Source organism: Panthera tigris, chromosome B4, assembly GCF_018350195.1.
Source record: "Panthera tigris isolate Pti1 chromosome B4, P.tigris_Pti1_mat1.1, whole genome shotgun sequence".
Classification (NCBI taxonomy): Eukaryota; Metazoa; Chordata; class Mammalia; order Carnivora; family Felidae; genus Panthera; species Panthera tigris.
Window position 1 is genome coordinate 36,948,030 of NC_056666.1, and position 14,020 is coordinate 36,962,049.

The 14,020-nt window shown below is 39.6% G+C and overlaps 1 protein-coding gene across 3 annotated transcripts in view; it reads right to left on the reverse strand.

Moving 5' to 3' along the window:
* Positions 1 to 578: 578 nt before the first annotated feature.
* CCDC77 (coiled-coil domain containing 77) overlaps positions 579 to 14,020 on the reverse strand; it is a 30,222-nt gene continuing 16,780 nt past the window's right edge. For all 3 annotated transcript variants that reach the window (XM_007092828.3, XM_007092829.3, XM_007092831.3), the window contains 6 exons: positions 8,612 to 8,703; positions 7,285 to 7,433; positions 4,436 to 4,655; positions 2,046 to 2,171; positions 1,792 to 1,944; positions 579 to 1,037 (listed from right to left, as the gene is read on the reverse strand). In XM_007092828.3, the coding sequence (XP_007092890.2) occupies positions 891 to 1,037; positions 1,792 to 1,944; positions 2,046 to 2,171; positions 4,436 to 4,655; positions 7,285 to 7,433; positions 8,612 to 8,703 (887 nt within the window). In that variant the 3' untranslated portion in view covers positions 579 to 890. The remainder of the gene's footprint in view (positions 1,038 to 1,791; positions 1,945 to 2,045; positions 2,172 to 4,435; positions 4,656 to 7,284; positions 7,434 to 8,611; positions 8,704 to 14,020) is intronic.

Genomic DNA, 14,020 nt, shown 5'->3' on the forward strand with positions numbered 1-14,020 from the left:
CTCACTCTTAGAAAAGTGGCACTTTTATTTTCCTAGGTGAACATTTTGTTTAAAAATGGAGTCTCTAGAAAGAAAAAGAGAGAAATAAAGGGAGAAAGAAAGGAAGAGGTCTTTAGTGCCCTCTGGTGAAACTTCCTGAGACTGGGTATCCAAAAAAAGTAATTCCGCTCATGAGGGAAGAAAGTTAAATAGCAGAATTACTACCTGTTCACATTTGACAGAATGTGATTTGCTGCCTTGGGCAACCTCAGAGGATGCCTTGATCTCAGGGAAAGTGTTCCAACTACTGACACTCAGCCCAGCTGAGTGAAGAAAATACTTTCTTCCTAAATTTTCTTTCTTTTTTTTTTTTAATTTTTTTTTTAACGTTTATTTATTTTTGGGACAGAGAGAGACAGAGCATGAATGGGGGAGGGGCAGAGAGAGAGGGAGACACAGAATCGGAAGCAGGCTCCAGGCTCTGAGCCATCAGCCCAGAGCCTGACGCGGGGCTCGAACTCACGGACCGCGAGATCGTGACCCGAGCCGAAGTCGGACGCTTAACCGACGGAGCCACCCAGGCGCCCCTCTTCCTAAATTTTCATTGTCATTGCCTTCTTAAAAAAACAAAAAACTGTCATTATATTTTAAGTGGGAGAAAAAATGTGGGAAAGGTTACAATCCAGACCAAAAAAAAAAAAAAAAAAGCTAATAGGACAGCAAAAATTATAGCTAAAACTTAGCAAGAAGAGCTCCTTTAGTGGTCCCTAACTCTTAGCCCGGTCTTCATAATGACGGATATCACTGTCCTAGCCGACTCTATGTGTACAGATTCTGGGAGAAAATGACCTTTTCCTCAGATTTCAGGAAGCAGACCTATTCCAGACGAGGGCCATTTCTAAATGTAAACATCAACAGAGTCTGAGTTCATTCTCCAGACCAAATACTTTGGACTTAAGGTTCTTCAGTTCTCCTTGTAGCTTATGTGCCCGTCTATTGCTGTCACGCACCTCACACAGAATGGCAAGATCCTGGTTTGCCTGGGCATTAAGTGTTGCCTAGAGATTGGGGAAAAAAAAAAAAAAAAAAAAAAAAAAAAGAAATGATTATAGCACACGCCAGGGGAAGAAATCGGTCAGAAAGGTTAGGCTCTCTGGCTCCTTTTTGTGAGACTTGTAGTACATAAGAGAAATCCAGTCCTTAGTTTGCTTAACGACTAACTAAAAGAAGGAAAATGTAGAGTACAATTAAAGCAGAAAAGGCGTGAGACTCTTGGCTTTCCCACATAGCAGTAAAGAAGCCATGGGACAGAGATCATAAATAATAATGAGTAAAAAAAGACACTGATATGAACATTACTGGTAAATTTGCCAAAGAATCAAAGAAAGCATCTCTTCTTTTCCACAATTGACCTTGTTTGGCACATAGCAATCATTGAAGATATGTGGATGACTGGTTAAATCTCCTTAAGAAGGATCCTGAGGCAACCTGAATTCTAAATAAAGCTGTGTTTGATAGGGAGAAATTACTTTACTACTCAATTACTCACTTTCTCCACTGGTAAAATAGACAGTTCTTGTACTCTACTTCTTGAACGGGGAGGGATGAAGCTTTCTGCTAAGTTTAGCTAAGACAGAAGTACACTGATGCAATCAATGATTTCAGTCTACTTAGTCTTCCCTCTGGTGTGTACTCACTAAACTGATTTTAGTGAGGTGTGTCTACACATTTCTCTTCTGAGGAGGCCTCATGGCCACGTCTCCTCACCTGCACCCCTTTTCTCCCTCTTGGTCATTCAGAATCAGCAATTACCTTATAGAGTATTTGCTCCAAGTCTTTCAGCCTCTGCCGGAGAATCTTAATATCTGTCTTAAAGCCTTCTACTTCCAAGATACGCCGCTTCTCCAAGGCCTCATAGCGTTTTGTCATCACCTGTAAGCGCCTCCCCATCTTGTTAGTGCGATCCTAAATATAGGGACAGGGAAAGGCATTTTTGAAGATGAGGGAAGCATTCCCCAAACCATCTGCACTTCCCACTCCATCAGAGGGGGCAGAGAATTTTGTACCTTGAAGATCTCTCTCCTCACTCTCTCTTCCTCACGAATTCGGGCAAGTTCTTCTTCTAGGGAAATGCACTGCTCTTGATACATGTTGGACAATTTTTTCTCTTGTACTAACTTATCTTTTAGGGACTGCAGGTCAGAAGGAGAAAAAAATTACAATTTTGGTAATTCAAATAGCACTTAGGCAAGGAAAGAAAGGATTTCCCTAAGTCTAAAACGAGTTAAGGAACAAGACAGCAAGGAACTTTGGAGAGAATGTGAAAGCCTCTTATTTCTAGAGGACTCTCTCAACCTTTTTCTGAAGTGTACATAGTAGAAATTCTTTAAAATAAAACAAATATCTTGGATCTGAGAAGAATCAGATAATGGAGCTCAGAACTATCTCAAGTAAGACATTACAATATATGTTTTGGGACACATTTCTGAAGTTTTTCTTTATTTTACTTTCAATTTTTTTTTAAGTTTATTTATTTTTGAGAAAGAGTGAAAGCACAAACAGGAGAGGGGCAGAGAGAGAGAATCCCAAGCAGGCTCTGCACTAATAATGCAGAGCCTGATGCGGGCTTGATCTCACGAACCGTGAGATCATGACCTGAGCTGAAACCAAGAGTCTCATCAGACAGAGCCACCCAGGCGCCCCTGAAGTTTCCTTTAAATAGAAACAACAACAAATATTATATATGTTCCATCAAGCAGCCAGAAGATCTACAAAAACCTAAATCAGATGTTTCTTCCTTACACACAATCCTTCAAAGAGATACAATGTTTACAGCTAAATTATTCTCACCAGGAATGTAAAGGCCCTAGAAGGCATCCTCCACAATTGGCTGCTGCCCCCACCCCCCAACCCATCAACCTCTTTGCTTTCCACTTCCTTCTTGCTTATTCCTCTATGACCACAATGATATTCTCCCTCTTCCCTGAACATACTTTTCTTTTTAAATTAAAATTCTTGTAAAGTAGGGTCCACGCCCAATGTGGGGCTCGAGCTCATGAACTTGCTCTACCGACTGAGCCAGCCAGCTGCCCCTCCCTGAACATACTTTAAATTTGCTTTTCCCTCTGCTTGAAATGCTCATCCCCTAGGTCTGTACAGCAGGCTCTGTACCATTTTAGGTCTCGGCAAAAACATCAGACATTAACAGAGGGTCCCCGTGCTTCCCTACGAAAGCAGACTTTTAGCAACTACATACAATCTTCATATAATCTTTTTAATTCCTTAATACCACTTACTTTTTAATAATCTATCATTTTTAAAAAATGTTTATTTAATTTTGAGAGAGAGAGAGACAGCGAGCAAGAGCTCGGGAGGGGGAGGGGCACAGAGAGAGGGAGACACAGAATCCAAAACAGGCTCCAGGCTCCAAGCTGTCAGCACAGAGCATGACATGGGGCTCAAATTCATGAACTACAAGATCATGACCTGAGCCGAAGTTGGGCGCTTAATTGACTGAGCCACCTAGACGCCCCAATCATTTTCTTTGTTAATGTTTCCTTCTTACCCATTAAAGTTTTTTTTATCTATTTAAGTAGTCTCTACATCCATGTGGGGCTCGAATTCATGACCCCAAGATCAAGAGCCACATGCTCTTCCAACTGAGCCAGCCAGATGTCCCCATTCTCACCCATGAAAATGTAAATGCCATGAAGGCAGGCCTGGTCTAACTTATCTACTGTTGTAGCTCCAGAGCCTAGCCCGTAGTAGGAGTGTTATAAGTATTTGTTCAATGAATAAACGAATCAATCAGTAGTTTAATTTTCTAAATATGCAAACACTGTAATGATAACACTACTCTTTGAAAACTATTTCTTAGAGTGCTTAGGTGGCTCAGTCAGTTGAGCGTCCGACTCTTGGTTTCAGCTTAGGTCATCATCTCACAGTTCGTAGGCCCGAGCATCACATCGGGCTCTGTGCTGACAGTGTGGAGCCTGCTTGGGATTCCGTCTCCCTCTCTCTCTGCCCCTCCCCCACTCATGTTCTTTCTCTCTCTCTCTCTCTCAAATACATAAACCTAAAAAAATATATATTTCTTTTTACTATTATTTTTTAATGTTTACTTATTTTTGAGAGAGAGAGAGAGAGAGTTCACGCACGAACCAGGGAGGGGCAGAGAGAGACGGAGATAGAGGATCCCAAGCGGGTCCACGCCGACAGCAGAGACTCCAATGTGGGGTTCAAACTTGAGAACCATGAGATCATGACCTGAACTTGGATGCTTAACTGACTGAACCACTCAGGTGTCCCAAAAAACCTATTTCTTAAGGCTGCTGCTATAACAGCTTTGGGAACTGAATGAATCTTGTATGACAATTCTCAGGTTCTTTGAAATTCTCTGAATTCTTTCAACTTTTCCAGAAAAATTAACAATTTCTATAAGACATAAGAAAACTACCTTAACATATTCATTTTGGTGATGATGATTCTCATGAATGACTGGCCAAACGTTTCTAATTTTATCTTCTTTCTTCTTACATTGCATGCTGTATTGCTTAATCTTTGACATCAAATGATCCTTTTCAAGCATCCATGACTTCTCTTTATTTTGGTTTTCAAATCTGAGTTGCAAAAAGTCTTTGGTGCTCTCATAGAGAAGTTCTTGGGTGTGATGGAGACTGAAAGAAAATACAAATGTGGACACAAAGAAGCTTACATGGCACCTATGACACATAGTTATTCAGACAAAGGGAAGATATAGGTTCTTTAAAAATTGTGAAATCCGTGAATTCTGTAAAATATCATTAACACTTTTAAAAACACACTTAACCTGGTCACTGGCAATCTTACATGTTTTACAAGACAAAGTGTACTGTACTTACCCTTGCTCACTGGCTAACAGACTGGGCTTTATAGATATTTTCCCAAATTTCAGGTTATATAATTAAAAGACCTATAGAAATATTTGCACATAGCCTGCACAAATGTGGACTATTCCCTGAGGGTGAACACAAGTTCTAAAATGTCAAAGAGTTTTGCTTTTGTTTATGCTGTGCTCCACACGTAAACTGCCTGGTATCAAATCTTATCCTTTTCTCAAGATCAACTTCCTCCATGGAGGCATCGTGGCAACTTTAAGCCCATTTAGTTTCTCTATTCTCCAAAATTCCATGTCAGTTTAAATCTCTATGCCTGTGCTACAATCCGACACTTGCTTATATACGATGCTGTTTTAACTATCAAAAGGCATATTTTCCGTTTTTTTTTCTAAGTTTATTTATTTTTAGATCTTTATTTATTTTTAAGGGAGAGAGCATGAGTGGAGGAGGGGCAGAGAGAGATGGGGGGGCCAGAGGATCTGTACTGATAGTAGCAAGCCCAATGTGGGGCTAGAACTCAAGAACTGTGAGATCATGACCTGAGCTGAAGTCGGACACTCGACTGAGCCACCCAGGTGTCCTTAAAGTTTATTTTGAGAGAGACAGAGACAGAGAGACAGAGAGAGAATCTCAAGCAGGTTCCATGCTATCAGTGCAGAGCCTGACATGGAGCTTGAACTCACTAACCAGGAGATTGTGACCTGAGCCGAAATCAAGAGTTAGACGCTTAACCAACTGAGCCACCCAGATACCCTATTTTTCTTCTTCTTTTCAAAAGATTTTATTTTTAAGTAATCTCTATACCCAATGTGGGGCCCAAACTCACAACCCCAAGATCAAGCACCACATGCTCCACCAACTAAGCCGGCCAGGTGTCCCACCGTGCGTATTTTCTAACCTGAGTGGAAGCTGATACCTTATTTATCATTTACTTTTGCACTGCTATCACCAGATTTTCAAGGACAGTACCAGCTACTAAACAGACACAAAGTACTGAATAGATTCTCGCCGACTACTGAGATTTTGGAATAGACGAATGATGTTCTATCTTCAAAAAAAAAAAATCTATCTAGAAGTTAGCAGTTCATCAGTTTAACATCAACACCTAGAAAAATACTGTATCAAATGATCAAACTGCTTGCAAAGAATATGAAATACCATGAGGCAATCACTGTAATTTTCCACTGACCAAATAATGTCAGACACACTCAGTTATTTTCATGAGTAATAGGATATGCAGAGAAGGGGGAGTAATAGCATAATGCAGGCACAAAGCAGGATAACTGTCACCAGATGAATGTATATATGTTCAGGTATACATGTATGTGTATAAAGAAAGAGATTGATTCAGTTACCACAAGGATCTCTCTTGCTTTCAACGAGTTATTTTATTCTATCTTACATTATGTTCTCAATTACAAACTGGGCGAGTAGGATCTTGTTAATGTATAAGTGGTTTGAAAGAGACCCAAAGGACAGTCACTAATGGCCTTGGATTTCATGCCATTCAATATTCTTAGGATGATCTATCTAATGTAAGGGATTGATCAAGTGCTCAGATATGTAGATGATGTTAAACCAGGATGGTTATTAATATTCTAGAAGACAATTGTAAAACTACAAATTACTATGAAAATTTAAAAACACTGTTCCCTAGGGGCACCTGGGTGGCTCAGTCGGTTGGGCGACCGACTTCGGCTCAGGTCATGATCTCGTGGTCCGTGAGTTCGAGCCCCGCATCGGGCTCTGTGCTGACAGCTTAGAGCCTGGAGCCTGTTTCAGATTCTGTGTCTCCCTCTCTCTCTGACCATCCCCCATTCATGCTCTGTCTCTCTCTGTCTCTAAAATGAATAAACGTTAAAAAAATTTTTTTTTAAATAAATAAATAATGAACACACTGTTCCCTTAAAAACAGTTAAAATCCAATGAAAACTGAAAATGCTATGCGTAAGGCCAAAATACCAAAAATAAAAACGAAGGTGGAGGAGTGCTGGCCAAATGCAAACATAATGCTGTGTTCAAGGAAACAGAGCCGGCAAGAGCCAGAAGGCAGTTCCTACTCTGCAGTGGCCAGAAATCTTAATTTAAGTATCACATCCAATTTTAATCCCCATACTTTCAAGTGGAGGAAGAGGCACTAGAGAAGTTTAAGATGACAATAAAAAAAAAAATAAATAAAGCGATGAAAAACGTAACATGAAAAAAATTTTAAATGTAGAATGTTTAACACAGAAAAGAAGCAGCAAGGTGCAGTTTGATAAGGATCACCAAGTACTCAATGTTTATTGCGGGCCTATTGTGCATACAGAGCAGGACAAGAGTTGGACACTTAACCAACTGAGCCACCCAGACGCCCCAGGACCGTCCACTTTTAAGCCACTCAGAAAAATGCAAAAATCTGTCAGGTACAGCTTTCTTGAACACTCACCTTTTGGTAAGCTCTTTGATTTTGTCCTGATTTCTCTGTTGATGCACTTGTATTTCCTCAATGCGAATCCGTCTGTCCTCTATGAGCCCTTCAACTTGCTCTCGAGAAAGCCTGGTCTGTTCCTCCAGCTGAGCCTGCAGCGCTTCCACCTAGGTAGGCCAAACGGGGTGTGGCGTATCCACTCCTGCTTTGCTTCCACTTATTTATTACCTCTAAAAGCCAGCCTTGCTCCAGAAAAGTGTAAAAAGCCAAACAAAAAACCCACAAACAAAAGCACAGCAGCAAAACAAAGAAAAATCTTAAGTGTTCTCCTTTTTATTTAATGTCTTATAAATGGGGTTAGGCTACAAAAGAGCAAGCTCTGTCCACACTAAACAAAGCATCTACATCACACGCAAAAAGCTAGAAAATACAGTTTCCTCTACCCTAAGATTCTCATCTTTTCACTATCTCCTATTTTGGAATTTTAGGACTGTCTTCCTCTTAAGAACCCCTCGTTGCACAGAAATAGAATGACTCTTCTTCATTTTTCACTTTAAAAGGTGGGGCAAAATCAGTATAATGTAATTTCCTTCTCTGATTCTGGCTGTCATGACTCCAAATGGAGATACTAGCCAAAGGCAGAAACTGTCATTTAAAGCAACAGACTGCTCTGTTGTTACTCCTCCCCAGTAAGGACAGGAACTTGAGTGCAACTAGATGAAAAATCCTGGTTGCAAATGATACACAATTACCAGATGGTAATAGGATGATTCATGACTTTCCTAGGCCAATGTACCTTTAAAAAAAAAATTATTTATTTTTTGTGAGAGAGTGCAAGCAGGGCGAGGGACAGAGGGAGAGGGACAGAAGATCTGAAGGTCACAGCACAGAGCTTGATGCAGGGCTCGAACTCATGAGCCATGAGATCATGACCTGAGCCGATGTCAGACGCTCAACCAACTGAGCCACCCAGGCACCCGTAGAATACATGCACTTAAATAAACCGATTTACCCCCCTAGAGGTCAATCTATCAGCACAGATTCCCTAGGCCAATCACAAAGGGAATTCTTACTGTATGATAGTTTTGTTGGGTAAGGCTTTGTATATAAGCTGAAGGAATAGAAGGTTCACAATAGCGCTTCTAGAATGGCTCAAAAGAGAATAATGGTTTTAAAATATAAAATAATTTCCTTGGAAATTAGGAACAACGTATATTTTCTTTATCACTTGATGAATAGATGTAACATGTACGTAAGAAGGTATTTATATGATAACAAAGGTATGCTACACAAAGCTAAAGTTGTGGACAGAAACTGTTCTGGTCTGCCAAAATAAATTCTTTACCTGCAGGGTAAGTGTTTGTATGTCTCCCTGGTATTGCTCAGAACTTTCTTCTTTCTCTCTCATTGCTGGTTTTCTTTTGCTTACTTTAGAATCTAAAACAGAAAACAAAAATTAATCAAGACCCTTACCTAGTTTTTCTTAGCTATTTGAGCATCAACATTAGCTCTGCAGAGGAGTCTGGTTGGGTTTACCTGTAAGAGAAGAAAAGGAAGAAGAATGAAAACATCCAATGGCTATAGTAATAGTTTTTCAAATGGGAATCTCTCTAAAGGAACTATGCCAGGATGTCTTCTGGATAATAATATTCACCTTTCTAAAAAATAAACACTAAATTTTCCTTTGGAGTTGTATCTATTCTCATAAAATCTTATTTAATCAAAAAAGGTAAGGAATAAGGAAAACTAAGTCTAAACATTTGGTTGTGATTTATCACCCAATTTTCTAAAGATGGGGATTTTAAAAATAAGCAATGCTAGGACCCTGCCTGCACCTGCCAGCCAGAGGCCATTTATCGGTGGGGTGGAGCAGCACTTCCCAGGAAGGGGGGTGCACAGAGCAGGACCCTTTAAGGCATCAGGGTTTAAATCCCAGCCTAGCACCAGGGAGGCGTCAGAGTCAGTAGAGGACAATCCACCTCGTTCGGACCCATGTGGCACTGAGAGGAGGCCCTTTGGTGGGGTGCCCAGAGCAGGACCCTTTAAGACATCTGGGTTTGAACCCCAGATGAGCCCAGGCATGGGAGACTGTGGAGCAAGAGAGAGGGGGGGAAAAAATAGCCCCACTCCCACTGTGCAGTACTGTGAGGATGGCCTGAACAGAGTAGTTTGGGACACCGGGGGTCTGGGGAGGAGAGACTGGGATGTCACCATTTTTCTTCCCATCACCAACAAGGTGGGGCCTCAGGGAACCGACAGAGGACCCACAGTGGAGGCGGAACCCGCCTACACCAAACCACGCCCCTCCGCACCTGGTAACTGGGTGTCTACCTGAGCAAGATTGACACTAACCAGACCAGACAGCCTCTCCTCCAGACCAGTGCTGCCACCAGTTCCAAGGCACCATCAGATATCAGTCCAGCATTTTTGCATTTTCTGATTTAATTCTTGGATCATTCTTATTATATGCATATATGTGTGTGTGTGTGTGTGTGTGTGTGTGTGTATTTACACCCATACACATGTATACACACACACATATATATATGTGTGTGTGTATATGTGTGTGTGTGTGTGTGTGTGTGTGTGTGTGTATATATATATATATGTGTATATATATATGTATATATGTTTTCTTCCTTTTCTCCCTCTTATTTCTTCCCTTCTCTAGTCCGGTTATTCTGTATTCTGGTTGTTAGTTTATTTAAGCGACATATTTAATCTATTCTCTTTATACCTGTTCTATATCTCCTTCTTTATTTTCTTCTCTCTCTGGATTAAGCCATATAGTTTCTCTGCCCAGTTAATTTTCTTTTTTCCTTTCTTTTTCCCCGCCCCTGTCATTTCTCTCTTTGTACAGGACAGGGCCTTTTCCACCACCACTGCCCCCCGACCCCCTTTCTTTAAAAATTTTTTTTCCAGGACTACTTCAATGAACAAATCAAAGCACACCTGGCGGAGGGTCCAAAACATCACTATGAGTAGGGAGATAAAGCAACCAGAGTCACAACAACAGAGAGCACATAACACACTGCAAAAAACACCTCCTGAAGGGCCAGGCGCTGGACAGTATATGACCCCTCTTTAATACAGTAGTGCTCCCAGGTGCAGGACACATAACAAGCTTTTAAAACACGTAAGGGACAGAAAACTAGCCAAAATGACAAAATGGAAGAATTTTCCTCAGAAGAAATTCTGACAGCTGAAGAGTTGATAAAAACAGATATAAACACTATATCTGATCAAGAATTTAGAATAATAGTCATAAGATCAATCGCTGGGCTTGAAAAAAAGCATAAAAGACAGCAGAGAATCGATTGCTGCAAAGACCAAGGAAATAAAAAGTAGTCAGGATGAATTAAGAAATGCTGGAAATGAGGTACAAAATAAACTAGATGCAGTGACAGCGAGGATTGAAGAGGCAGAGCAGAGTGTAAGTGAAATAGAAGATAAAATGATGGAAAAAGACCTAGCCAAGAAAAAAGATAAAAAAATTCTAGACCACGAGGAGGGAATTAGAGAACTGTGATTCAATGAAACAGAATAATATCTGTATCACAGGAGTTCCAGAACAAGAAGAGAGAAAGGGATGGAAGGTTTACTTGAACAAATTATAGCTGAGAACTTCCGCAATCTGGGTAAGGAAACAGACATTGAAATACAGGAGGCACAGAGAACTCTCTTCAGATGTAATGTGAATCAATCTTCTACACGACATATCATGGTGAAATTGGAAAAATACAAAGATAAAGAGAATTCTGAAAGCAGCTAGGGACAAATAGGCCTTAACCTACAAGGGTAGACACATAAGGGTAGTAGCAGACCTATCTACTGAAACTTGGCAGGCCAGAAGGGAGTGGCAGGAAATATTCAATGTACTGAATAGGAAAAACATGCAGCCAAGAATCCTTTATTCAGCAGCCTGTCATTCAGAATAGGAGAGATAAAGGTTTTCCCAAACAAAAACTGAAGGAATTCATCACTACTAAACCAGCCCTGCAAGAGATTCTAAGGGGAACTCTGTGAGGGGAATGTTGCAAAGACTACAAAGGACCAGAGACATCACAAGCATGAAACCTACAAATAACACAATGACACTAAATCCATATCTTTCAATAATAACACTGAATATAAATGGGACTAAATGCTCCAATCAAAAGATACAGGGTATCAGAATGGATAAAAAAACAAGATCCATCTATTTGCTGTCTACAAGAGACCCATTTTAGACCTGAGGACACCTTCAGACTGAAAGTGAGGGGATGGAGAACCATCTATCATGCTATTGGAAGTCAAAAGAAAGCTGGAGTAGCCATACTTCTATCAGACAAACTAGATTTTAAACTAAAGGCTGTAACAAGAGATGAAGAAGGGCATTATATCATAATTACGGGGTCTATCCATCAAGAAGAGCTAACAATTATAAAGTTTTATGAATCCAGTTTGGTAGCACCCAAATATATAAAACAATGAATCACAAACATAAGTAATCTTACTGATAAGAACATGGTAATTGCAGGGGACTTTAATACTCCACTTACAACAACGGACACATCATCTAGGCAGAAAATCAATACAGAAACAATGGCCCTGAATGATACACTGGACCAGATGGATCTGACACATATATTCAGAATTTTTTATCCAAAAGCAGCAGAATACACATTCTTCTCGAGTGCACATGGAACATTCTCCAAGATAGATCACATACTTGTCACAAAACAGCCCTCAAAAAAATATAAAAGAACTGAGATCATACCATACACATTTTCAGATCACAATGCTATGAAACTTCAAATCAACCATAGGAAAAAGTCTGGAAAACCTCCAAATGCATGGACGTTAAAGGACATCTTACTAAAGAATGAATGGATCAATCAGGCAATTAAAGAAGAAATTAAAAAATATACGGAAACAAATGAAAATGAAAACATGACAGTCCAAACCCTTTGGGATGCATCAAAGGCAGTCCTAAGAGGAAAATACACTGCAATCCAGGCCTATCTCAAGAAACAAGAAAAATCCCAAATACAAAATCTAACAGCACACCTAAAGGATATAGAAGCAGAACAGAAAAGAAACCCCAAGACAGAAGAAGAGAAATAATAAAGATTAGAACAGAAATAAATACAAAATCCAAAAAAAAGTAGATCTATGAAACTAAGAGCTGTTTTTTTTTTTAAAAATAAACAAAATTGATAAAACCCTAGCCAGAATCCTCAAAAAGAGAGGACCCAAACAGATAAAACCATGAATGAAAATGGACCTATCACAACCAACCCCTCAGAACTAGAAATAATTATCAGAGAATACTATGAAAAATTATATGCCAACAAACTGGACAACTTGGAAGAAATGCACAAATTCCTAGATACCCACACACTACTAAAACTCAAATGGGAAGAAATAGAAAATTTGAACAGACCCATAACTAGTGAAGAAATTGAATCAGTTATCAAAAATCTCCAACAAATAAGAGTCCTGGACCAGACTTCCCAGGGGAATTCTACCAGGCATTTAAAGCAGAGTTAATACCTATCCTTCTCAAGCTGTTCCAAAAATTAGAAATGGAAAGAAAGATTCTGGACTCATTCTATGAAGCCAGTATTACCTTGATTCCCAAACCACACAGAGACCCCACAAAGAAAGGAGAATTACAGGCCAATATCCCTGATGAACATGGATGTAAAAATTTTCAACAAGATACTAGCAAATCGAATTCCATAGCATATAAAAAGAATTCTTCACCAGGATCAAGTGGGATTTATTCCTGGGCTGCAGGGCTGGTTCAATATTCGTAAATCAATCAATGTGATACATCACATTAATAAAAGAAAGGATAAGAACCATATGATCCTGTCAATAGATGCAAAACAAAATACAGCATCGTTCCTTAATAAAAACCCTCAAGTAAGTTGGGATAGAAGGAACATACTGAAATATTATAAAAGCCATATATGAAAAGCCCACAGCTAGTATTATCCTCAATGGGGAAAAACAGAGCTTTCCCCTGAGATCAGGAACACAACAGGGATGTCCACTCTCACCACTGTTGTTTAACACAGTGTTAGAAGTCCTAGCATCAGTAATCAGACAACAAAATGAAATAAAAGGCATCAAAACTGGCAAAGAAGTCAAACTTTCACTTTTCACAGACATGATACTCTACATGAAAACCCGAAAGACTCCACCAAAAAGCTGCTAGAACTGATACATGAATTTAGCAAAGTCACAGGATACAAAAATCAATGTACAGAAATCAGTTGCATTTCTATACACCAATAATGAAGCCATAGAAAGAGAAATCAAGAAATCGACCCCACTTACAAATGCACCAAGAATCATAAAATACGTAGGAATAAACCTAACCAAAGATGTAAAAGATCCGTATGCTGAAAACTATAGAAAACTTATGAAGGAAACTGAAGAAGACACAAAGAAATGGAAAAACATTCCATGGATTGGAAGAATAAATGTTAAAATGTCAATACTACACAAAGCAATCTACACTTCAATGCAATCCCAATCAAAATTGCACCAGCATTCTTCTCAAAGCTAGAACAAACAATCCTAAAATTTGTATGGAACCACAAAAGACCCCAAATAGCCAAAGTAATGTTGAAAAAGAAAACCAAAGCGGGAAGCATCACAATCCCAGACTTTAGTCTTTACTACAAAGCTATAATCATCAAGACAGTGTGGTATTGGCACAAAAACAGACACATAGACCAATGGAATAGAATAGAGAACCCAG